Source organism: Monodelphis domestica, chromosome 1 (genome assembly GCF_027887165.1).
Source record: "Monodelphis domestica isolate mMonDom1 chromosome 1, mMonDom1.pri, whole genome shotgun sequence".
Taxonomy (NCBI): Eukaryota; Metazoa; Chordata; class Mammalia; order Didelphimorphia; family Didelphidae; genus Monodelphis; species Monodelphis domestica.
In genome coordinates this window covers 703,535,539-703,561,844 of record NC_077227.1, presented here as the reverse complement: position 1 = coordinate 703,561,844, position 26,306 = coordinate 703,535,539, and the positions used below count along the sequence as shown (strand labels likewise).

Genomic DNA, 26,306 nt, shown 5'->3' with positions numbered 1-26,306 from the left:
CATGCACACATGTACATATTTATGTTTGTGTGTATTGTGTGTTGTATGTATGCATATTTATATGTACATGTACTTGCATGTATATGCACCTGTGTGTAAACACACATACTATAGCTGTGCATGTGTGCATGTAAATACAGGTGCATATATACATATGTGTATATGTGTTTATGCATTTAGATGTGTGTATATTTGTGTGTAACTGTGCGTGTCTGTGTACATGTATGTGTGTGTATGTAAGTATATGTGTATATGTGTTGTGAAGATAGGATTAACTCTCCCCTTGTCTATTTTTAGCTAAACAAATAAAAAACTCAAAACATCCCTACTTAACACTAAGTAAGAGAACTCAGGAGACACTAACTAGAGTAAGCTCACACCTCCTTGGACAGTGCTAAGTAAATTGAAAGACTGCAATTGATTCCCATAAAGTGAGGGAGCGACAGGAAGTGATGTGGAAACTAGGAGCATACAAGGAAGAGACCAGCACAATCTAGACTAATTCCTTTCCTGGTGTTTGGAGAGATTGGCTCTGGAGAGTCCTTTCCTGGATTGGAAGAGACCTTTTCCCTGGATTCTGCATCAGCTTGTGGAGATGAGTGGAATGATTCCTTCCTTGGTACTTTGGTGAGGATACCCTCTCTGCTCGTTTGCACTTTGGGGGGCACTCCCTTCAGCGTGAGTTCTAGGGAGATTCTTGGGTTGTCAGCCTTGTGTGCACTGAAGGTTCTCAGCAGATTTTTTCAGCGTCTTCTGGCTCTTTGGATTTCAGCTTCTTAATTAGGACTTTGGATTCTGGTGAGATTCACTTTCAGACTTGCATTCACAGTCTGGAGACAAGAGTAATAAACTCAGGGTATTTGTAGCTAGGTAGCACTCTCTGTTTCTTTATCTACATTTTTCCACTTTCACTCTTTCCACCTCTTTGTACATAAAGCTGCTAAAAGTGATTTTGACCTTAGCTGTAATATTTTTAAATCAGTGACCACAATATTACTTTAGAACTTTCATATTTGGCATAAAACAAATTTTAAATTCTTACAGTGTGTACTCATGTGTGGACACCCATATGTGTATATGTGTATATCTATGTATATATGTATATGCATGCATGCAGGTGTTTATACAGATATGTGTGCATGTATACATATGTATATGTGTGTTTATTCTAGAAAAAGATATTATGTATGAATACTTTAGCTCAGAGTAACCATTTTGCTTTGGTGGTTATTACTTGGAATCTTTAATAAAATTAAATGTAACTACGGTGTTTATGTCTTTCTCCTCATACAAAAAGGTTAGGTATATTTGGGGGAATTTCTCATTTCCCTGACTCATTTCCCCCCTGTCTCCAGCCCCATGATTTGGTAACTCGGGTAGCTCATCCGCCTTAATTTGGGCCAGAGTTACTAGTTTCCATTACAAGTAGGCAGGTTTATGAGTTTCAAGATATGAGTAGTTTTACTCACTTGTTGGGGTGGGGTTTTTTGGTTTGTTTTTTTTGGGTCTGGACCTATGATTTCATCAAGCTGTGGGTCAGGAAATTCCACCTACCAATAAAACTGCCTTTTTAGAGAGATGTCCAGGGCACTGAGAGGTTAAATGACTACTTCTGGGTTACACAGCCAACGCATGTCAAATGGGGACCTTGAATCTAGTTCTTCCTGAATCTCACACCTACCCTGGGATGCTGCCAGGTTATCTCTTTTTCATGGTGAAAGGAAATAAACAGAACTTGAACTGGATGTTATAGAATATACTGGCACCTACCAGGGAACATCCTTTCCCCAGAGAGACTCGTTAGTTCCAGTCACTTAAGGTGCTATTCTGAGCAGGGCTTGGAAAAGGGTGCGTGGATATTGCCCCTCTACATGGGTGGCCTTTTCCATGGTTTCTTGGTCTCCACAGCTTTGATTTTTTCCCCTTGCAAACTCTTCTGTCTGGAAGCTCTCAGTAGCCTTGGAGTAGCAGCTGGACCCCAAAGCCAATGTTCTCTCCAAGTTTTTTTAAAGACAGTTTTCCTTGACCTCCAGCAGCTGGGAGGGTTTTGACTGCTTCCCAACACAGGGACCTCTTGTAGTCCTAATTAGTACTCTTTCTTTTGCCAAAATACATTTCTCCAACTCAAAATCACATTTCTAGGTAGATTGAGAGCCAGGTCTGGAGATGGGATATGTTGGGTTCAAATGTGGACTCAGACACTTCCTTGCTGTGTGACCCTGAGGAAAAAAAAATTTTTGAACCCTTACCTTCCATCTTGGAATCAATACTGTGTATTGGTTCCAAGTCTGAAGAGTGGTGAGGGCTAGGCAATGGGAGTTAAGTGACTTGCCCAGTATATATAAATAAATATAAATTTATAAACAACCCACACCAGGGAGCAACACAGGGATGCAAGACAAGGGGACCCTGGGAAGAGTAAAGAATGCTGGGAAATGAAGTCCTTCAGCCACAATATTTTTAAAACCCACAATCTCCCCCTGTGATCCTTTGGGAGATCAGTCTCCCCAGTGGATCATTTCAAACATTGCAAACTAAAGATACATACAATTTTTACAAGGGGAAAATACAACAACCTGGGGATGAGGAAATAAAAGGGGAACAAGAACAAAACAAATTAGGGGGCAGTCCCCTTTCACACAACATACAAAAATAAAAGCATTTAACAAAACAAATGCAGATAATAAAAACAAATGAATTTTAACAAAAACAAATGATTTAAAAAAAAACCCTTACCTTCCATCTTGGAATCAATACTGTGTATTGGTTCCAAGGCAGAAGAGTGGTAAGGGCTAGGCAATGGGGGTCAAGTGACTTGCCCAGGGTCATACAGCTAGGACGTATCTGAGGCCAAATTTGAACCTAGGACCTCCCATCTCTAGGCCTGGTTCTCAATCCACTAAGCCACCCAGCTGCCCCCCAAAACAAATGAATTTCACTCCCCCCCAAAGTTGAATCTTGCATATCTGGTTTGCCAAGGATCTCCTGGAGCAGTGTGAGATCTCCACAGGTATCTCCATGACATCTTCTGCAAGGAGTTCAGTCACTGGATTCCAGGAGGCAGCAAATTTCTTACCCTTAACATTACTTTAAAATAAATTAAACGTTTTCATTACAAAATAATAACACCAAAGAAAATGAAATATAGTATGTTTCAGCCTGCTTACAGATTCCATCAGTTCTTTCCCTGGAGGTAGATGTTATTTTTCATCACAAGTGTTTTGGATAAAGGCACGGATGGTATGATCAAGAAATTTGAAGATGACACCAAGCTAAGAGGGATAGTTAACACAATGGATGGCAGGCTCTTAAAAAGAGCCCGGACAAGCTAGAATATTGGGGCTGTAAACTGTAAAATCATCCCCCGGACAAGATGCAGGGAGGCGCAATTAGACAGTAGTTGTTCTAAAAAAAATTTTTTTTTAAAAAGGGCCTAGGAGAGAGGACTGCAAGTTCAATCAGAATCAACAAAAGTTTGTGACATCCCAAAAAAATCTAATGCACCTTTGGGCTGCATTAAGAGTGGCATGGCTTCAGAAATAGGGAGGTGATCATTCCACTGCCCTTGTCAGACCTCTTCCGAAGTCCTGGTTTCAGCCTTGGACATTGATTAACTTCAGAATGCTAAGAGGAGGGATAATGGATCCAGGACGTATAAGAGGATTACTTGAAGAAACTGGGCATCTTTAGCCTAGAAAAGAAAAGCTTCGGTGGGGATGTGATAGCTCTCTTTAAACATTTGAAAGGCTTTCATGTGGAGGAGCCATTAGACTTGGTGTCTTTGGCCCCAGAGGCTGACTAGGAGCACTGAGGTGGAGAAGAGGCAAAGATGCTAACTTAAGTTTGATGTCAGGAAAATCAATGAGCATTGACCCAAAGTGGAATGGGCCACCTCAAGAGATGGTGGCTTTGCCCTCCTTAGAGGGCTTCAAATGTATGCTGAAGAAACCACTGTAGGATTTCTTATAGAGGCAATTCCTTTGGGGAATTGGTTGAATTAGGTGGCTACTGAAGTCCTTTCCAACTTCATCTTTCATCCCTCTTCCAATCTTTGTCCCTCTGCTAGATGTTTTTGGAAGAAGTCCCAGGGAAATTTAGACAATCCCTCCCAGGTGTACAAGAAACCTACAAACACGTGGCCAGAAAGTAGGGTGTGTCATGTGAGGCATGTAGGAAAAGGAGGAGGCAAAAATATATCAAGACAACCCAAAATCAGAAAGAGAGAGACAGAGGGAGACAGTCAAAGAAAGTGGGGGAGAGGGAGAGAGAGACAAAGAGTTGGTTCTAGAAGACAGATTCTCTAGTCCCTGAGTCACCGCTTGTGTGTGTGTGTGTGTGTGTGTGTGTGTGTGTGTGTGAGTGTATGACTGAGACCTAGAAACAATCATGTGAAAAAAAGCTTCAGAGACGGAGACACCCAGGTCTATAAATGTGTGTGTATGTATTTTTAAACTCTTACTTTCCATTTTAGAATCGATAGAAGTTCTAAGGCAAAAGAGTGGTAAGGGCTAGGCGATATGGATTAAAAAATTTTCTCAGGGGGCAACTGGGTAACTCAGTGGATAGAGAGCCAGACCTGGAGATGGGAGTTTCTGGGTTCAAATCTGGCCTCAGACACTTCCTAGCTATGTGAACCTTGGACAAGTCACTTAATTCCCATTGTCAAACCCTTACTTATCTTATAGTATTGATTCTAAAATAGAAGGTAAGGGTTTTAAAAAAAAAAGAATAGCTAGCCTTTATATAACACATTAAGACTTGCAAACATTTTACAAATATCTCATTTTATCTTCAAACCAAACCTGGGAGAAGGGTTCTATTGTTATCCCCATTTTAAAGTTGAGGAAATTGAGGCAGACTGGTTAAGTGACTTCCCTCTGTTAATTATATCTTACTTGTCCAGTATAAAGCTTCCTTTGTATATATTGTTTATATGTTGCCTCTCCTACTAAATTGTGAGCTCCTTGATTGCAGAGATTGTCTTCTGCTTCTTTTTGCATCCTCAACTCTTAGTAGGCATGTAATTAATGTTTATTGATTGCCCAGCTTATAGGTGTCTGGATTGTGATCTCAGGTCTTCTTGACTCCAGCCCCAGTGCCCTATAATGCTGCCACTAAATTCAGAGAAGTTCATTTCAAGATTCATGGTTGCACTGGCTTCAAACTAATGAATCTTTTTATCCTAGCAATTTTTGAAGATGATCTACATTCACAGAGAGCTTGCCATCTTCATTAGGATAGAGAGTTCCCATACTAATGAAATTAAAAATCTGTGAATTTTGTTAAGTGTATCTTTTTATTTATAATAACATACTTTGCTATATAATCATAGAAATAAGAAAGCCAGTGTTTTCTCTAGGAGAAATGCTCCCTCTACTGTTTTAAAAAAATTTAAAAAAAAGACAGAAGGGGAAAGGGATGTAGTCTAGAGGGGAGGCTTGTGCCCTGAGGTATAGAGAGGGGGAAAGAGAGAGAACCCCCTCAAAAAAAGGGGCTCAGGGGGAGATAGTAGATATAACGGGTTGGCTCAGAGAGAGGAGAGGGGGTTTGAAGATGTTCCCCCTTCTGCCTTCCCTCCTTAGTTAAAGCTGCTCTCCCCAATTTGCTCTTGTCCCTCTTGCCCCCCCATCCACTACTCGAGACCCAAAACGGTCTCCCCTTGATCCTGTTCACTCACACTCAGCTTGGGGAACAGATAACTTTTAATATTAACTCAATCAGGTAATACAAAAGGAATAATGGGCAGGGAAGAATGGGAAAAGGAAAGTGGGAAAAGGGGGTCCCTATTTCTATCTAAACCCTTTTCTTCCCTCCTTGAGTCTGGGGGGAACTCAGGCCTTGGTAGCCCGAGCCCCCCCTGAAAGAAAGTCAGGTAGATTCACCCCTGGCCAACAGGAGCTGAGGCAATGTCTGCTGAGGTTTCTCTTCATAAAGTCCCTTCAATTGGGAAGAGTTGGGGGTGAAAGATTTCCAGTCACCAACAGGAAAAGTGGGTAATCCTCAGGAGAAAGTCTTTATCCACCTTCTCTCTTCAATGTCTCAAGAACGAGAGACCCTCACTGCTCTCCCAGCCAGAGTCTTCCCTCCTCAGGATTCTACTCCCTGGACCCCTCCCCTGTTGAGGTGATCAATTTCACGTACTCTTCAGTCTGTCACTTTTTCTTTAGTGCCAGCCTCTATCACAAATCACACTACATTGATCTCATTCTCTCTGTGACTCAGTAGATATTTTTAAAAGTTACTCTGACTGAAGAATTCATTCTCCTAGTGCCAATCTGGTAATGAGCCTCTCTGATCTAGCTAATGCCCCCAATAAAGGTTTTCTCTGAAAACATCATTTTTTGGCTCATGTTTCCCACAGGGTCTTCAAAGCCCCTTCAACCTAGGGAGTTACTACCTTTGACAAATACTAGCTATGTGACCCAGGGCAAGTCATTCAGTCTTTTAGGGATCCAGACACCTCCTAAAACTAAAAATACAGAAGAGCTGCTGTATCTGGGGAGAAGTTTTGTCCCTGAGAGTTCCATATGGCAGTGAAATCACAAGACAAGTATTTTACCTTCCAGCCTTATTCTTGACATCCAAGTCTTGCTTTTTATTATTGAAAATCTGTTACCCTAAAAAAGAACTATATATCCCAAGAGCCCACTGACTTCCTGTTATTACGTACTTCCTATAGACAGAGGATAAAGGGCGTGGGCTTTGGAGGCTCCCTATCTCTGATGTAGAATCAGCATTGATGGTGGTGAGTGGGGTTGACTAAAAAATGGCAAACCAGCCATTTGCACGTGGTCTTTATTTTGTATCTTCTTTATTCCTTGATTTCTAATGATCATTAATACATCTCTTAAAATATAATATTATAATTGAGATTTAATTTTAACTTTTATACCACAGAATGGACTGTAGGATATTATCAGCAGGATTATCAGTCAATCAACAGATTAATAACTCTTCTGAAGGGGAAATGTATATTATCCATTCATCCCCAAGCACCCTGTCACCAGGACAGAGTATTTATGAATTGATAAAATATATTTTTATTTTCTAAGTGACTCTATATCCACATTTGAGGAGATAGCTGAAGTGAAGTAGTAGAGTCATTGCTGGACAGGGAGTCAAGTAGTCTGAGTTCAAATTTGACCTTAGATGCAAGATACATGATTCTGGATAAGTTACTCTATCTCACTTTCTCCATCTATAAAATGAGGATAATAATAGAACCTGTCTCACAGGATATTTTGTGATTAAGATGAGATATTATTTATGAAGTGCTCTACAGACCTTAAAGATTAATAAATTAATAAATAAGTGTTATAAATGCTGGTGGTTATTATTATTTGATCCATTTAATCATGTGTGGCAAATTGGAGAAATTTTTATTTTCCTTTTCCAAGGAAATAAATTGCTTAGAACCAATTAGGCTGAACAGGAGCTGGGGGTAGCTCCCTAGTTACATAATATATTTGCATGGAGTTAATTCCTTGCTGACAATACACTTCCTTCAATTCCAGTAATTAGCAACAGATTTTCCCCCCCTTCTTGGATCTTTGCCCAGATACTCCAGAGGGCATCTGACCACACAAATATACACACACTAGGTGATGATATATTAGAGCTACGATAATTCACTAGGTTTTAAAATATGAGTTTCACCAAAATGGGACTAGGTAGTTAATCTTTCTTCTATTTTTGGTCTCTGGTCTCATTTTTAATGTTCTATTCTCTTTCTTCTTGGTAATGAGAATGAAACCCTCACGTAAATCACTATGACATACATTATTGCCCCAAAGCCTTCCAATCTAATTCTGAGAGTCCTGTAGAGATAGAAATATAGATATTACAAAAACCTCTACAAAATCCTTCTGGATTTTTGTCAAGAAATGAATTAAACTCCAATATTCCACATGAAAGTTATAATGTTTTCCTATGCCACAAACTAAGATGGAAGCATCAATGGGAAGAACTTAGGTAGCTTTCTCAAAAAATGTAAAGTTCATCTTACTGGTCTCAGATTGATTTAGATTGCCCAGTTTTCATTGGGGAAATGTGCTATTCTTTCCCCTCTCTCTCCACTTCTTTAAAGGATGCAGTGAATGGAAATAACAAATTGTAACTCTTTCCTTCCATCCATCTAGTGACCAGGAGGCAAGTCCCTTTATAATTCCCCAATAATCCTAAATAGCATTTTGTTGGTTTAAAAAAAAAACTCAAATCCTTTCTTTTGTTGGCAGTGCCTAATGGATTGAAGTGGGGGTGAGTAGTGGTCATGGGTCCAATTTTCCTGTAATTTAAGTGATCCTTTAAAGTAAAAAAAAAAGTGCTTTCTTCAGAAAAAGTCTGATCTAATTTGCTTATCACTGTGCCCATTTTACAAATGAAGTCAGCAAAGTCAAAGAAAGACAGCCAACAAGGTGAATTGATGCTAGTTCAAATCCAGACTCCGACAATTTACTAGCTAGCTGGATGATACGGAGTTTAACCTTTCTAAACCCCAGTTTTCCCCATCTGTAAAATGGGACTATAACTGCACCTAGATCCCAGGGTTGTGGGCAATAATATTTGTAAAACACTCCATTAAAAAACTAGCTGTTCTTAAGCTCTTACTGCCTGGAGTTGTACGGGCGCTGGGCAATACAAAGAGAGATGAAAGCAGTCCCTGCAAGTTTTTGAAAGCTTTTCGTTCTGTAGTATATAACATTGGGCAAATCTCCATTCCTTTCTCTGTAAAATGAGGATGTTGGCTAGGTGAACTTGCAGCTCCCAACCCTGAGATGAGAGGAAATGCTTCTGACGGCTGAGAGTCCTCTAGGCCCTCAGAGGGCGATCTTCCTAATTATCCCCGCTCGAGAAGCTTCTCTCTTCCGCAAGCTTCTCTCTTCTTCCAAAGCGGAAGTAGACTCCTGGAGGGGGCAGGACTGGCACGATACCGGAAGTGACGCCACTGTATGTTGCCATGTGAGTTTTTCGGTCTCCTTTTCTTGGCTTTCCGCGTGGGGCGAGCTAGATTGCTGGACTTTGCAGGGTGCTGCCCGGAGGGAGGGGCGTGGCTGCGTCTTTTCCCCACTTACGCGTGACGGCTTGCAAGGGAGGAAATATGGGCAAGAAGAACAAGAAGGAGAAAAAGGGGAAGGGGGCCGAGAAAACCGCCGCCAAGATGGAGAAAAAAGTCTCCAAGCGCTCCAAGAAGGAGGAGGTAAACTGGGGCTGGACCGGGACCCGGATCTGCCTGGAGCCTCCGGCTCCCTCAGCTGTCACCAACCTAGCTGTCTTCCTCCTCCTCCCCCTTCCCTCCCCCCCCCCCCCCCGGGCCGGCTGGAGCAATAATAATAATAATAATAACAATAATAATAGTAACAAAAGCAATAAGCCCGCGTATGGGGCATTTAGGTTTGCAGAGAGCTCCACAAATATCTCTTTTTAGCTTCACAACAAGCCCGTGGGGTGGATGCTATTGTTATCATCCCCATTTTACAGACGGGAAAACGAAGGCCACCATGGAAACGAATTGCCCAGGGTGACTGACAGAAGCAATATGTGGCTGAGGCAGGGTTTGAACTAGGGTCTTCTCAAATTCAGGTCACTCATGTCATCCAGCCGCCTTAGTATTGAGAGGGTGGTACTGGCAGCCAGGACTCCTAGGTTCGCAATCTGCTCCACTGGGTGTTGTCCTGTATAAGAGTTGGCTGCTTCACCTATGAAATAGGGGGAATGAGGTCCTATTGAATTCTTGCCTATATTGAGGAAAGCCCTCTGCACATCTGAAAAATGATCCATAAAAAGGTGAGAAACAACCAAGCCTTAACAGAGAAAACTGGCCTCAAAGCCAGGAAGACCTGAGTTCAAGGTCCACTCTGTATAGTACAGCGACTATGTGACCCTGGGCAAGTCATTTTACCTCTTAGTAATGCCTTCTGGGTCTTACCACTTCTCTTGTAGGCCATTTCAATCATCTTGTAAGTGGTTTTCCAGCTTTTCTCTTTCCCTCCCTCCTTTCCTTTCTTCCTTTTAAGAAAAATCAATACTTTCCATCTTAGAATCAATACTGTGGATTGGTTTCAAAGCAGAAGAAGGGTAAGGGCTGGGCAATGGAAGTTAAGTGACTTGCCCTGGATCACATAGTTAGGAAGTGTTGGAGGTCAAATTTGAACCCAGTGTCTCTAGGCCTGGTTCTCAATCCACTGGGCTATCTAGCTGCCCCTTCTTCCCTATCTAGTCCATCGTCCTCACAGCTTCAATACAGTAAACTTTGGGCTTACAAAATGTTGCAAAAGAGCCCTTGTCTTCAAAGGAATTTATACTCTAATAGGAGAGACTACATGCAGACAAATATATACAAATCAAGATTTATACAGATGAATAGGAAATAATTAACTGAAGAAAGTCACTTAACCTCTGCTTATTTACCTCAGCCTTAGAAAGGAGATAACAACAGCATCTCCCTCTATGGGTAGACAGACACTATGCTGAGTGTTGACTGTACAAAACAAAAACAAAACAACATAAAAAGCACTCTGACATCAAGGAGATTCCAATGGAGACAGTTTATAGATAGCTATGTACAATCTCTGTCTCTCTGTCTCTTGTCTCTCTCCCTCTCCCCCTCTTTCCCTTTCCATCTCCCTTTCCTCCATATATGTGCATGTATGCAATTCATTCATATAAAATATACATATGTGTACAATACACATGTATACATGTACCTATCTATACATACTTTATGTATTAGACACATATATTGGGTATATAGTTGGGGATTAAGTTTGGAAGGCCGGGTTATGGAGGATTTTGAATACCAAATAGAGAATTTTGTATTTGATCCTAGAAGTGATGTGAAACAACTGGAGTTCTTCAGTTGACCATGTCAGACCTGTACTTGAGAGAGATTAATCCAACCTCTAAGAGGAGAATAGACTGTAGTAGGGAGAGCCTTGACCAAGGGAGAAAGTACCTGTATTGTCATCTGAGGTCCTGCACCAGTGGTGGCATTGTCAGGAAAAAAAAGGGAGGTGTATAGGAAGGTAGAATTGGAAGGACTTGGCTGCCAAATAGATATGGAGTGGGAGAAAGAATGAGGAGTTGAGGAAGATGCCTAGATTGTGACCTCTGGTGACTGGGAGGGTGGTAATACATAAGAGGAAGGTTGGGAAGAAATTGGATTTGGGATGAGAAGATAATGAGTTTAATTTTAGATATGTTGAATTTAAGATGTCTCATTCATTTAGAAATATTTGAATTATCATCATAGAGATGATCGCTGAATAGGAACTGATGAGATCAAGCAAAATAATTTATCTGGAGAAGAAAGGAGGGCCTAGAGAGAGCCTTGGTGGCCACCCGAGGGGGGTGACCTAGAAGAATGTCTTTTCAGGGAGAATGAATGGTCCTATAGGAGGAGTACCAGGAGAGAGCAGTGTCACAAGAACCTAGGAAGAAGAGGGGCATCAAAAATGACAAAGGTCTCACAGAGGTCAAGAAAGAGGGGAACTGAGAAAAGACCATTGGATTTGCCAATAAGAGATTATTGGTTACTTTGGAGATGATTGGTGAGGTTGGAGGCCAGACTACAGAGGGTTAAGAAGAACATGAGAGGGAAGGAAGTAGAGGCACTGATTATAGGCAATCCATGAGCATTTATCAGAGGCTTACTGTGTATCAGGACTGTGCCAGGTGCTTGAGAAAGTCTTTCACCTCCTCATATGTTCTGGTAGCAAATTAAGGGGTCAGGAATGGGTGTGGAGTGAGAGAGATGGACCAGTGAACAAGAGTGCAGGTCACAGTAAGGGCAAGAGTGCTGGAAGATGAGGAGTCTGGGATCCAGGCTCAGGATGTCCAAATCCCAGGTCTTGGAAGTTGGGGGTGGGGAAAGGAGGGGCAATGGTGATGAAGAGACTTTGCTTTTAAAATCCACAACTCTTAAGTAGAGACTGAATTTAGTATTGTATGGATTGTCTACTGGAGGTGCCATCATGCTTGTACTTGGGGAAGGAATTTCATATATTTATGCTGAATAATTGAGGCTATTTTTGTGCACTTGATAAACACATGTGTATATATTTATATGCATATACAAATAGATAGCATTTTATTGGAGTGGTATACAGACTTAGAGAAAAATCTTCCTCTTGCTCAGAGATTTTAATTAGTCCAATTCAGCTGTTATATTATTTTATTTTTTTAGCAATTAAGTGCTTTTTAAAAAATAAGTTTTTATTGATAACTTTTGTTTATATGTTACTCAAATTCTCCAATCTCTCCCTTCCCCTCCTTGAGGTTCATCCCATAAAAAAGAATTTTCTTAAGTTAGAAGAGAAGGGCAGCTAGGTGGCTCAGTGGATAGGACACCGGGCCTAGAGTTGGAAGGTCCTGGGTTTAAATCTGGCCTTAGTTTCTTCTTAGTGGTGTGACCTTGGACAAATCACTAAACTCCGTTGTTTAGCCCTTACTGCTCTTCTGTCTTAGAATTGAAACTAAGACAGAAGAGTTAGGGTTTTGAAAGGAAAAAAAGAAGAGGAAGAAAATTCAGCAAAACCAATCAGTACATCAAAAAATCTGATATTCTCTGCAGGATTCCACACCCATTCCACTTCCTTCCCTCAGCATCTTAGCAGGGGGACTGCTTATGCTGTCAAAGGTATTTTAAAGACATACAAGAAGTATTAAGTGCTTACTATGTACCACTAAATAATAGGCTTCTTTTTTTTCCCTGATCATGTTTTCAGAATTTTCAGTATTTTAAATGGATGAAAAATATAATCATGTATTTGCATATGTATATATCCCTTCCTGTCAGAGTTGGGACAGAGACTGGCCCTTTGATTTCTCTGGCAGGGAACTTGAAAGGGAGGAAACTTCACTATTGGTTTAGGTCGATATCTGCTCTGCAGCTGGTAGTTGGACACCTAAGAGGGTGCCCGAGGTTGCACAGCCAGGATGGGGCAGAGGCAAGACTTGAGCTCAGATCTTCTTGGTGTCAAGACCAGCTTGGTCCAATGTACTTTGGGGCCTGTCATGCCTTCCTTAATGAAGTCACACTTTAATAAAATCAGAAAGGATTAGACAAAAGAGGAGAATAATTTCTTATGGCCAAGGGGGGAATCATCACCTTTGACCTCTTGTTTCTGCTTAGGAGGACCTGGAAGCTCTAATAGCACAGTTTCAGACATTAGATGCCAAAAAGACTCAGATAGTAGAGACACCGTGCTCCCCACCTTCACCAAGGTAAGACAACTGGGGGGCTCTTGCTGTTAGGGCACTGACCAAAGGTTCTGACACAACTCCCATTGTGGAAATTGGAATCGTACATTGAGCACTTTGGTGTGCAAATTCAGCTCGCATGAGCTTATTTCCACTGCCTTCTGCACCACCAGGGAAGGAGGAAATGTAGCTGTATTGTCATATACTTACATGGAAGTACCAAGTCTCACAGTAGAGATGCTCAGTGGGGGAGGAGGGGAATAGTGCAGAAGCCTGAAAGAGCACCTGTCTCATTTTCCAACTGTTAACATTTTGAGAAAAGAATGATGGGGCCACCGATCCCTCCCCTCATCCTGTCAAAGGTATTTGTGGAAAACTGAAGATCAAAGAGGGTTGTTTCCTGTACTTGTTCAAATTTAAATCCTTGGGTGAAAGGGACAAAAAATGGGTTGTGTGTAAATCGTCTTAAATGATTGTCTGCTAGCTGGCAAGAAGCAAGTGTCTTTTGTACCCTTTCCAAGGGTTTCGTGACAGTAGATTAAACAAAGCATGCCGTATTGAACAGACCGGGCCCTCCATCTCTGATTTCTGAATCCTGGTTATCTTTATATATATATATATATATATATATATATATATATATATATATATAACTGGAGTCTTTATAAGCAAGTTGGGGAAGGCCGAGACTTTCCTTTGCCACCAACAGATTAAGAAACAAGATGGCACACCGGTGACTGGCCACAGCAAAACAATAAAGCTCACCTTTACAGGAGACTCGGAAGTTCACAGATTTCCCTCCTCCACCAGCTCTGGGTGGGAGGGAATGGGAGTATTTCTATCCCTTGTTGCAGAGGACAAGACCAAGGGGAGGGGAAGTCTTGGCCGTGGTCCCTGGGCGAGTGTTGGGGTCAGGGTACAAGGCCCTCCTCTCTCTGTTCGAGGCAGCTGGAACGGCTTGGTTGGCTTCCCCGGACTTGAGTTTCTCCACTGTTGTTTTCTTCCTCACGAGCCTGAGTAAGACTTTAGAGTCACGGAATAACAGCGTCACAGATGTGGGACTGAAGCTCTTGAGGAAGGGCAGACGCCTCCCTGTGTGTGAGGTGTGAGAAGTGCTTCCCTCTTGTTTCTGTTTCACAAATCTCAGGTTTAGTGGGTTTAATTATCACCTAATCAGAGGGCTTGGGAGCGAGTGAACAGCTCTGCAATGGAATGAACCGACCCCCGGAGCTCCTCGGTGATGAAAGAATGAATTCCTGGGCCAGAGGCCTTCATTCTGCATTTCAGAATTTGGGTTAGGGCGTGAAGTGGAACCACAGGGCTCCTCAGCACAGCTCCTCTCCTGGAAGGAGCCCTGGGGAGTGAAGCAGAAGCCCATCAGCTCTCCTGGGCAGAGCCAGAAGGCCCGCTGGGCTGCCTGGCCCCTCGTTTGATAGGTGACTGGTGCAGGATGAGGAAGGGAAAGGACTTAGCCAAGGCCTCAGCAGTGGCGTAGTAGAGGCAGCATTCGAACCCAGACCCCTAGACATAACACTCCCCTGCATAGAGTGCAGTCCTGACTCTGATATAGCTTTGTGACTACACACAAGACATTTCAGGCCCATTCAGCCTGGCCCGCCTTTCTTGGACCCTCTGGGTGCATGTCATGCTCAGTACCGGGGCCCCCCTTGGCCTTTAGGCTTTCTGCTGGGGGGACATGAGCCTTCGAGCACGGGCTCCTGGGAGGCCCCACAGTGTTTGCCTTGGAAGGAAGCTGGGGTTGGCAAGACCCAGCCTGGGAGAGGGCTCCGTCTGGGCATGTGGGGAGGCCCTTGCAGAGACCCCGGCCAGGAGGGGGAGTCCCCAAGGACTGAGGCTAGGCCAGGGCCAGGGCCAGGCATTGGGGAGCCAGCTCTAAGCAGAAGGAAGGCCAGTTCCTGCCCTGAGAAGACTGAGAAGAGTGCCTGAGGCTCCGGGAGGGACTGAGCAGACTGGCTTTGTCCAGGATCATTGGTTTCCTTTGTAACTGAATGGGGAAGGCGGGGGGGGGGGGGGGGGGGGGGGGGGGGGGGAAGGGAAGCAGAGGCCGGATTGAGAAGCAGCAGGTGTGGGTGAGTAGAGAGACCATTCCAGGCATGCTGGGTAGCCTGCAAAGGCCCTGAGGTGGGAGATGGGAAGGCCAGGAGGCTGTGTTGGTTGGAGCCTGGCTGCCTTGAGGTGGGGAAGGGCTTCTTGTGTGGCGGAGGGCCAGGGCTGGGCTTATACTCGGGGAATATCGGTTCATTGGCGGTGCAGAGGGTGGCTTTGGCAGGGTTGAGGCTGGAAGGTCTTTTAGGAGATTGGCTGAGGGCCTGGGCCCTGTCAGGGTGGAGGGGAGGCTGTGGAGGCTGGGTGCGAGAAGGCCCGAGGGGCAGAGGCTGCCCAGTGCAGAACGGGCCGCTCTTGACAAAACGGAGAAGTGGGGAGGTTTGAGGAGAGACACCGAGGTGCCTCCTCAGACATGCCGAGTCGAAGAGGCTGTCTGGTGGGGAATGGCCAGAAGCGATGGATGGCATCGGCCCAGGCCTAGGAGAGACTCTTGGGCCAGACCGCACACAGGCGGGGTCATCTGTAGAGAGACGCTGATGGAATCAGGGAGGGAGTGTGGAAAGGGGAGATGGGCAGGGCCTTGGGGTACAGCCTCACCATGACGCCCCCCTTCCCCATCGCCACCTCCTGGCAAGGGGCAGCACCCCCGACCCCGCTTCCAGCCCAGTCGTCACGGCTGTTGTCCCGGGGATCCCACCTACAGGAGCAGCACGCGGGGCACCCTGCGGGCCTGGGCCAGGCCGTCTCCTGAGACCCCCATGGGCTGGCCGGGGGGGCCCCGCAGGGCGTCTGGCCCAGAACCCTCAGCCGTCGTGCCCAGACGTCTGAGGAAGGGGCCGCCGCCCCCGAAGAGCCGGGCATTGGCACCGGCGGGTGGCTCGGCCTCAGGAACCGAACTGATGTGGGTTACCAGCCGCCGTAACAAGGGGCTCTCGATCTGCTCTGCCACGTCCAAGAAGCTCTGTCACGGCACTCGTGGCTGGAGCCCCGTCAGTGGTGGCCTCCCTGAGGCTGGGCCCCGCGCCATCGTCCGCCTCTCCCCGCCTTGCATGGGCTCCGCACAGGAGCTTCCTCAGGGCTTCCCGCCTTCACCCTCGCAGAGGGGTCCGGGCTGAGGCTGGAGAGGCAGGCCGAGACCATCTGGGGGCCCGAGGAAGAGGGCGGTCCTTGGAGCAGTAACTGCCCCCGTCATTACCGCGGTTCTAAGCAGGTGGAAATGCTGAAAATGAAGGAAAAAGCATCAGGCCTAAGGAGACGTCCCGCCTTCGAGGCCCCTCCGGCCCGCCTTAGCCTCAGCCGCTTCGGGGTCTCTCACTAATAGGGAAATGAGATCCTTATTTCATTCCGCTGAGACGGCCTTCCTTCTGGGCTGCCTGTGGATGAGGCCCAGGATGTGCTCGCGGTTCAGGAGGGGAGGTGGAGGCCCAAACCCGGCCGAGGACAACGCAGCCTTTGCTGAAGGCCTCGTGAAGACCCCGAGATCAGGCCGGGACCAGAGAGCGGCCCAGAGCCCGGCCAAGTCCAATTGCACAGCCAGCTTTAGAATTATAAGTCCGGCCCCACGAGAGAAATAGAATCTCATGGGACCCTCCAGGCAGCCTTGGGTGGGTGCTACCGTTAATGGTTGAGAAAATGAAGGTAGACAAGATAAGGGCCTTGTTTGGGATCCCCCAGCTCATGCAGTTCCTAGGCTGGATTTGAATTCAGGTCTTCCAGACTCCAGGTCCAGCACTCTCCACTTTGCTGCCTTGCTGGGTGGGTGAAGGCGGCCCCCCTTGACAGCCCCCAGGACAGAACGTGAGGACGCTTCTGAGGCCGTGGCCCCTGGGAGTCAGAGCCCATTCCCTGCCCCTCTCGTCAGGGGGTGCGCACCCACATCTTTGGATGAGCCTTTCTTGGAGACTCATGTTCATGGAGCAGGCGGAATGGAGGACGCTGGCAGGAAACAGCCCTCTGGGATCTTTAATCGGTCTCCAGTCATAGTTTGTCTGTTCCATCTCCTGTTAGACGGCAAGTTCCCTGACAGCAGGGACCGGTTTGGGGCTTTCTTGTCCTTGCCGTTGCTCACATGGTGCTGGCCACGCAGTAGACGCCGACATGAACGCTTATTGATTTGCTGAGAGCTAGGATCGTCTGCCCATCTGTCGAGCTCCATTTTGGGTTGAGGGGTGAGATACATCCTTAGCTGAGGGCCGCCTAAGTGGTGGCTGATGCCTTTTGGCCATGGTGATCCAGACGCTTTATGCCCATTTATTTTTTTCCTCTTAACCTGTGTTTAACAGGAACGGCGTGCAGTGGAGTCCAGAGGGCAGCTCTTAGCACCACCTTCTAGCCGAATCTCTCAGGCGAGGTGTCGGCGCTTTGGATCTTTCTGTTGCAGCGATACTTACTTATTCTGTCTCTCTTGCAGGTTAAATGCTTCCCTGTCTCCTCATCCTGAGAAAGATGAATTAATCCTTTTTGGAGGTGAATATTTCAATGGCCAAAAAGTAAAGTATACTTTTTTTTGTCTTTTTTTTTCCTCCTCACTGTCATTTTCATGGGTCTCATTTTAGTCAAGATGAATCTCTGATACCATGATCATGAAATATGCATTTGTCCTAGAATGAGAGCAAAATAACCTTTTAATTCCCTTCTCATATTGTCTTGCCATCCGAGCTGTCAGAAGAAATGTGAACCACTGTCCTTGACAAGTCAAACTGGGCTCCATTAAGGGAATGGAGTGACTGGGTTGGCATCAATATTGCAGGAGTTCATCATTTCTTTGGACTGTCATAGACTTTGTCTGTCCTTTGTCTTCTTTGCCTGGCACCAATTGTGTCACAACTTTTTGTTTCTGGGACCCAAAGGGACCAGTGTGCATCTTCATTTAGAGTTAGTGCCTGTTCTCCTTAATGATGGAAAGTTTTTTTTTTTTAAGGAAAATTCATTGTCAGGGCTACCTCCCAAAGGGCTGTGAATAAGGAAAATTTCGAATAAGCCACAGCTCCCTTTTTGATTTTTTTCATCAAATTTTTAAATTGCTTAATGTTCCAGTTAAAGCAGTGTATCCCCCACTTAGCCTGTCACCTAAAACCTGACACTTATACCTCTGGATTCAGCAGCACCCACTGATTTCCTGGATGTCAGAACAAAGTGAGACAGAGAAGTTAGGATCCCTCAGATCCCACTGAGCTCTGCAAAATCACTGGTGGGTTAAAAATGAAGGACTTCTGAGGCTGATTGTTAGCAAAGTCACACACTTTCCCCCAGCACTCCCTCATGCCTTTTTTTTAATTAAAATTTTTTTTCACATACATATAGAAACAGCTTTTGCCTCATGTCTTTTTTTAAATAAAAAAAAGAAAAGAAATCAATAAAAATGATCAGTACATCAAAAAAAATCTATGTAATGCTCCTCACTTGTGGACCCACCACCTTTGCAAAGGAGTTAGGAGAGGTCTCTCCCCTCCTTTTGGGAGGCCAGACTTGTTTGGGTACCTAGGTGATGCATAAAGCCCTGGGCCTAGAGTCAAGAAGACCCCAGTTTGTATCTGGCCTCAGGTCCCTTACATACTTTGTGGACCAGGAAAAGTCACCAACCTCTGTCTGTCTCAGCTTCCTTATCTGTAAGATGAAGAAAATAATAGCATCAGCTTCCTAGGGTTGCAGTGAGGACCAAATGAGATGTTAATTTGTAAAACCCTTTGCAAACCTTAGTGCACTATATAGATGCTAGCTAATATTAGTCTGATTATAGTTGTTTATAATTATATAGCATTCATTTTTTATTGGTTTTATGTGGTTGTTCTTTCCATTCACATTGTTGTAGTCTTTCTGTTTTTCTAACTTGTTTTATCTGAAAGTTTAAATGCTGGTTTACTTCTTAGATGTGGCCTCTGGAATTTAGTGAGCTGGAGAATGCAGGGTTGGACTTGAGCTGAGAAATATCTGGTAGTTGCTTGGGAGTTGCTTGGAGAGGGTCATAGCCAGGCTCAAATGAGTTATTGTAGAGTCCTTTGTAAACCTTAAACTGTTCTATGAATACCACCCATTGGTTGTGTTCTGAGAGACAGACAGACAGACAGACAGACAGAGAGAGAGAGTGAGTGAGTGTTTATAAAAATTCCTACCTTCTGTCTTAGAATGGATGCTAAGTATTGGTTGCTGGACAGAAAAGGGCTAAGGGTTAGGCTGTGGGGGTCAAGTGACTTGCCCAGGGCCACACAGCTAGGAAGTGTCCAAGGCCAGAATTGAATGTTCTTAATATTTTTAATATAGTTATTTTGCTTTTACTCTTAAGTGGAGAAGAACATATTGATGGAAAGGAAGCTTTTTATGGAGTCTTATAGCAAGTTTCAGTGTAGATGTTCCTGTATCTGTTTTCCATTTATTTCTGAGACACACAGTGACTTTTGTTGTGGTTGTTTCTTCTTTGTATTTGCTCACCTTCTTCTTCTTTTCTGATGGCCTTGGCCCCTGATCAAGTTTTCTACCACTGGCCCTGACACATGAGGAAGTGAACTATCATTTCCCATGACACCTTCTAAGGTTCATGCCTGGGAAGCCAATTTTATCCCCAGCTTTGACTTTTGCCCTGAAATGCCTGTGCAGCCTTTGGTCTGGGGACATCATAAAAAGAGCATCTTTCCCCTGGCAAGAAACATTGCCATCATCCTGTGTTCTCAGAGCAGAATTTTAGACTGAAAGGGTTGTAGAGAGACTCTGGACAAGAGTGCTCTAGTATCATGATCTTTTAGGAATCTTTCCTTTTTTCTTTCTGCGCCTTTCCTTTTTAGGAGAAGAGTTTAAAAATATTTTAATGTGTCAGCTTACACAATATTTTGCCATATTCAAAATGGTGCCTGTAACTCCTGAGGCCTTGAATCTGATTCCTTTATACAATATAATGTAAAAGAAAGCAAAGCGAGATTTGGAGGCAAAAAGACCCAAGTGAAGATCCCAGTTCCACTTCTGACTAGGGGACAACCAGTGGCAAGTGGCTTGACAGTGACATTTTTTTCCTTACTTATATGAACTTTAAAATTACTCCACCCTACTTGGACGTACTTTAGGGGAAGATAAAGTTGTAATCTCCTGATTGAACAGTGAAGGTACTTAGTTCTCACCTTATAGTGAAGCTAGAACTTTAAGCTAAGTCTATTTTTAGGTCTTAATACAAAAAGGTGTTAAGTAACTATAGAGGTTAAATTAATCACAAAAAGGTCAAGTAACTACCAAAAGGTGAACTCAACAAAGAAGTGTTAAGTAACTCAAAAGATATAATCAAAGAAGATGAGAACTAAAAGTATGGGCAGTCCTGGAGAAAGCCTTTGATGTGATTGGTAGATGTGAAAATTTAGAGGAGGAGACACAAGGGTGAAAGGTCTATATATTTGGGATTTTTCATCTCTCCGAACACTCTCTTTCCCTGATTGGCAAGTGGAGAGTTAGCTGAGAGCAGCGTGCTGGCCTTTTGGCATCTTAGCGTGGCTACAAACTATTGTCCAGTTCAGTGGTGAGTTTCTGGCTGAATTTCCCTCCTTTACTTTTCCAACTTTATCCCCTTAGAAGTCTCTATTTTTCTTCAGAGACCTAGAGGTGGGAATTTTAAACTCCCCCTGGCACAGGCCAGGCAGGAGGAATCCTATATCCTCTTCCCTCCTTCTCCTTAAATTCCTTCCTCTATATTAATTAAATTACCATAAATTCCCAGACTGACGTGGGTATTTTATTTGGGATTTTCCCCAGCAACCAGTTAAATCTAGATTTTAAGTCACAACCCTAAAATTATCTTGACACTTGTAAAATATGAACTTTAAAGATCCTTCTTAGCTCTATCCTAGTATGTCACAGAGGGGCCTTGAGAGTGGGTAGGAAGAATTCTTTTACCCTAGAAACAGCTAGATTTTAGTGTTAACTGAATAAAACATTTTTTCCAGCCCTGACCTTCTGTCTTTTTAAAAAATTTTTATTTAAAATATTTTCCCATGTTTACATGATTTATTTTCTTTCCCTCCCCTCTTCCCTCCTCTCTCCCAGAGCCGATGAGAAATTCCATTGGGTTGTATAAATGTCACTTGATAACTATTTCCATATTATTCATTTTTGCTATAGAGTGATTTTTTTTTTAAGGCCTAAATCCCAAATCACATTCCCATACATACATATGATAAGTGATGTCATATGTTTTGCTTTTGCTTTTCTCACAGTTCTTTCTCTCAGTGTCGATAGCATTCTTTCCCAGAAGTCCTTCAGGTGTGCCCTGACTTGTTGCATTGCTACTAGTAGCAAAATCATTACATTGGATAGTTCCACAGTGTTTCACTTTCTGTGTACAATGTTCTTCTGGTTCTGCTTATTTCACTCTGCATCAGTTCACTGAGGTTCTCCCAGTTCATACAGATCATCATTCCTTACATTCCAGGTCATCATTCCTTACAGCACAGTAGTATTCCATCCCCATCAGATACCATATTTTGTTCAGCCATTCCCCAATTGAACCTTCTGTTTTAAAATCAATACTAAGACTTATTTCCAAGACAGAAGAGCAGTATGGGCTAGGCATTGTAAAATTGAGATTTGAACTCTGGACTTCAATCCCTACAAGCCTTTGCTCCACTTCCCCAAAATGATTTGTAATCTCACGGAATTCTGAGGTGGGTGAGATCGAGAAGGTATTTAAGCTGATTGCAAAGGCTTTTGGGCTCTCTCTTTTTGGATTTCCGTTTTGGAGCAGACGTGGCTTTTTCCATAATGTAGGTGAGGTCTTGTCTAGGCCTCTGGCCTAGGCATGTTTTCCTTATCCTGTATTTTCTTTCATCCTTTATTCTTAATAAACCTCTAAAAAAATATAATACTCCTTGCAGAGAGAAACTAATTTCTACCTGCCGCAGGCTCCCCATATTCCTAAATTTTAATCTTTACAGTTGGCGACCTAATGGGGAAAAAAAAAAAACCTCTCAATCTTCTGATTTCTTTTCTGATCTTTAGTTAATCTTTAATAGCTAGTACCTAGAAAAAAATTTTTTTTGAGCCACATCTCTCTGGCCAAGGTTTTTTTACCCTTGCAAAGCTGCTACAGGCTCCGGACCTGTTGCGTTTGCCGCCCACCCCACCCCACCCAGCTCTGCCCGTTGCTTCCTGCCTGCAGCCCCAATGGTCCTCACCTGGTACCTGGTCCTGGCCTTGCCCACCCCGGCAGCAGCTCTAGCTCCTGCTCCTGGCCTCTCACCGGCCCTGTCTGCCTGTGTTCCTGCCTGCAGCCATCCGCTGGCCTCTGCCTGCCTGTTTCTGTGCCCCAGCCGGCTCATCACCCAGATCCTTGGAGTAGATCACTCAGGACTCATTTCTATCAGGTGGTAATAGTATTGGCCACGTGGGTGAAGGGGAGAGACAAGAGGGAAAGGAGAACAGGCAATTTTCCCTTAGGCTAAGCCTCCACGTGGATGAGGGTATTGACCACGTGGGCGGATCATAGCAGGAGAGAGAGACTAGAAAGAAAAAGGGAGAGGAGAAGAAACAGATTTTTTCAAACAGAAACTTAATAGCAATGGGCTGTTTAAAAGGATACCTTTTGACTCTTCTGGTAATTTCATTGACTTCACCTGCCTGTCAGGGAGCAGACTCAGCCCAAAGATTCGACTTCAACTTTAACTTTGAAGGGGCAAATGGGTGGCCCAGCGAACTGGGAGCCAGGCCCAGAGATGGGAGGTCTCTAGTTGAAATCTGGCCTGAGACACTTCATGGCCGGATGGCCTGGAGCAGATCCCTTAAACCCCATTGCCTAGCTCTTACCACTGCCTTCAGACAATAGACATTTAAATGGATAAACACACCTAAAGAACTTCAAAGAGACTAAAAGATAAATTTTGAGGCATTTCAGACTCCAGTGGATTATAAAAAAATCTCTGTATTTCTATTGCATTTCCTGATTGTTCTGTTTAAGATATAACTTTGTGATTTTAAGTTCATATATTACTGGATTCAATATTCGCTTACACTGAAGGTTGATTGAATTTATTTTGAATGTACTGAGTTTTGACTACTGTTAAATTCTATTGTTTTTCCCCTATAACTGTGCTGAACAAATATTATTGAATAAGCCCATATATCAAAACAAAACAAAACAAAACAGCCTTTCTATTTTTGCCTTTGTAAATTCACATAGATGGACTTCAGGACTGGTTATAATTGTATAACAACCTTGGAAAAATTTAATATGCTAAATACCTCAAATGATTTTAAGGGTTTTTAAATATGATTTTTGGAATTTTTTTTTTAACAATCTCTGGTTATTTTTGCCTGCCCCTACCATGAGGTAAGGCCAATAGTAGCTGAAGTGAAATACATTTTATAACCCCCAACCTTCCCATATTTCTAAATATGTGAATGGAAGTTGGGCAGTTAATCTCAGGGCATTTGTACCCCTATAAGCGTCCAAAAAAAAAAAAGGAGCGTCTCACATTTATACTCTTCAGCTCATTACTTTACTTCTACCAGAATGATATATAGATTTCTTGATTATGTTGTTAACCCAAGATGAGTTTTACTTTGTTTTAAAAAATATGTTTATTGCCAAGGTTGAAAGATTGCTACGTTTGTAAAAATTGTGACAAATGTCCATCAATTCATAGGTTTTAAAAAATGCCATGCAGCAACTTATGTGAAATATGAAAGTGTGTTTGTTTGCTATTGTAATTAATTGGGCTATTGAGAATTTTGGGGATATTGATATCTACATATTTGTACTACTGTATTTTTAAAAATGAAAAATTGTTAACCTTGTTCGATTCATTTGCCTTCTACTCACAGTGAGCATGGCCAGATATTAAGAGGAAATGGATCTCATTTTTGGTGAGAAAGCCTTGCATTTTATATTTTCTTAGCTGACACAGAGTGTCAATGATTATAAGCTATATTTTTGAATTTTCTTAAAAGCTCTTTTATTATATTTTTCTCGCATGTGCAATATACTTCTTCAGTTTTTTTCTCTCCTTTTATATTTGAAGCACATGTCACCAGCATTAAAATTTTCTTTAACCTTTTGATTTTTCAGTACTATAAGTTTGAAATACATTTGCTAATGCATGCCCAAAAAGCTTGTGACTATAAAAACGATGCCACTAATTATTTAAATAAATTATGGGACTTTGCTTAATGATTCTGTCTGATTCCAGGACAAGATATACACAAAAGAGCCATTGCACAGAGCCAAAGAAAAGCCAATCCAGGATGGATTGATGCACTTCTAGGCCAATACAAAGGTCTTGAACCTAGTGTGAAGACTCGAGGTTACTGTGTTTATCATTGCTAGACATAGGCTTTCCTTGTGTCCACACTCACTCTGAAGATACTCACAGAGTAGTATCCCCAAAACTTGGCTCCTACTTGGCTTCTATAATCTGGTCCCCTTTTCTGCCTTCCATAGTATGCTACCTTTCTGTAGTCCTGGCTACTGACTGGGTAAATGCATCATTGCTTAGATCATTTTGATTGGGCCCTGATTGAAGGACCTGTTGTAGATTTGTTTTTCTTTTACTTGGAATTTTTACACATAAGACTTTGATAGTCTATATTTTAATCCAGAAGTTTTTCTTTCCTTTTTGATTTTTCTGATGTCTTTTTAATATCTCTTGCCAATTGATTCATATACTTCATACCTCAGCCATGCATCCCTAAGTGATCATGTATTTTTCAATCACTCTCTTAACTGGGGAATGTAAAAAAAAAATCATTATTTAAATTGCAAAGTTTAAATTCCTTTTGAGAAGAATTTTAGGTAAAGAAGATGCTACCTCTCTGAACCCAGAAACTGAACTGTTGGAGAAGACATAATGGAGATGCCTCCAGACCACAAGTTGCACAAAATTGAACTTTGGGTGTGGTTGATTTAACATTTATTTGTCTGTATACTTTCATGCCAAAGGGGACTGCCCCCTAACTGGCTTTTGGTCAATGTGTTCAGCAATTATTGTTTTTTTTTCTTCTTATCCTCAAATTATTGTAATCTTTAAATTGATTATGTTTTTATGATCCTTTGGGGAAGGACTTCTTCCCAGAGGGTCAAATGGAGAAATGTAAAATTGAGATTTGAACTCTGGACTTCAATCCCCACAAGCCTTTGCTCCATTTCCCCAAAATGCTTTGTAATCTCATGGAATTCTGAGGTGGGCGAGATCGAGAAGGTACTTAAGCTGATTGCAAAGGCTTTTGGGCTCTCTCTTTTTGGACTTCCGTTTTGGAGCAGACGTGGCTTTTTCCATAATGTAGATGAGGTCTTGTCTAGGCCTCTGGCCTAGGCACGTTTTCCTTATCCTGTATTTTCTTTCATCCTTTATTCTTAATAAACCTCTAAAAAAATATAATACTCCTTGCAGAAACTAATTTCTACCTGCCTCAGGCTCCCCATATTCCTAAAATTTTAATCTTTACAGCATTTAGGGTTAAGTGACTTGTCCAGGGTCCCACTATAGGAAGTGTCTGAGGTCAAATTTGAACCCAGGACTTCCTGTTGTAAAGATTAAAATTTAGGAAACTGAGGCAGGTAGAAATTAGTTTCTCTCTGCAAGGAGTATCATATTTTTATGAGGTTTATTAAAGGTTAAGGATTAAAGAAAATATAGAATAAAAAGCACATGCCTAGGCCAGAGAGGCCTAGACAAGATAACCTCACATCATCAAAGAGATGTGTCTGCTCCAAAACGGAAGTCCAAAAAGACCCCTCAGTAGGTGGAGAACTCCTTTAAATAATCATTTGTGTTCCTCGCCCAGGCAAGAATTCAGTGTGATTACAAAGCATTCTGGGGAAGTGGAGCAAAGAATTCTGGGGATTGGAGTCCTGGATTTGAGTCTATTTTTACACTGTCTCTAGGCCTGGCTCTTTATGCACTTGCCACTGAATAAAAAATATGTACTTTAGATTTGTAAAGTATGCTTTGTGCTCTGTTAGTATGAAAAGTAGGCTGTTGAGAGTCAGGCTTAGAGATATGAGATCCTAGGTTCAAATCTGGTTTTAGACACTTATCTGTGTGATCCTGGACAAGTCACTTAACCCCTATTGC

General features: G+C 43.0%; 1 protein-coding gene across 4 annotated transcripts in view; it reads left to right on the top strand.

The window, feature by feature from the left end:
• The first annotated feature begins 8,925 nt into the window (after nt 1-8,925).
• The window catches only part of KLHDC4 (kelch domain containing 4), a 105,565-nt gene continuing 88,184 nt past the window's right edge, over nt 8,926-26,306 (top strand). Inside the window, exons 1-3 of one of the 4 annotated variants that reach the window (XM_007477272.3) lie at nt 8,931-9,196; nt 13,130-13,221; nt 17,675-17,753. In XM_007477272.3, coding sequence (XP_007477334.2) covers nt 9,098-9,196; nt 13,130-13,221; nt 17,675-17,753 — 270 coding nt within the window. In that variant the 5' untranslated portion in view covers nt 8,931-9,097. Of the gene's footprint in view, nt 9,197-13,129; nt 13,222-17,674; nt 17,754-26,306 lie in introns of all 4 variants that reach the window. The other 3 variants (XM_007477273.2, XM_056810602.1, XM_056810594.1) reach the window with 3 other exon arrangements.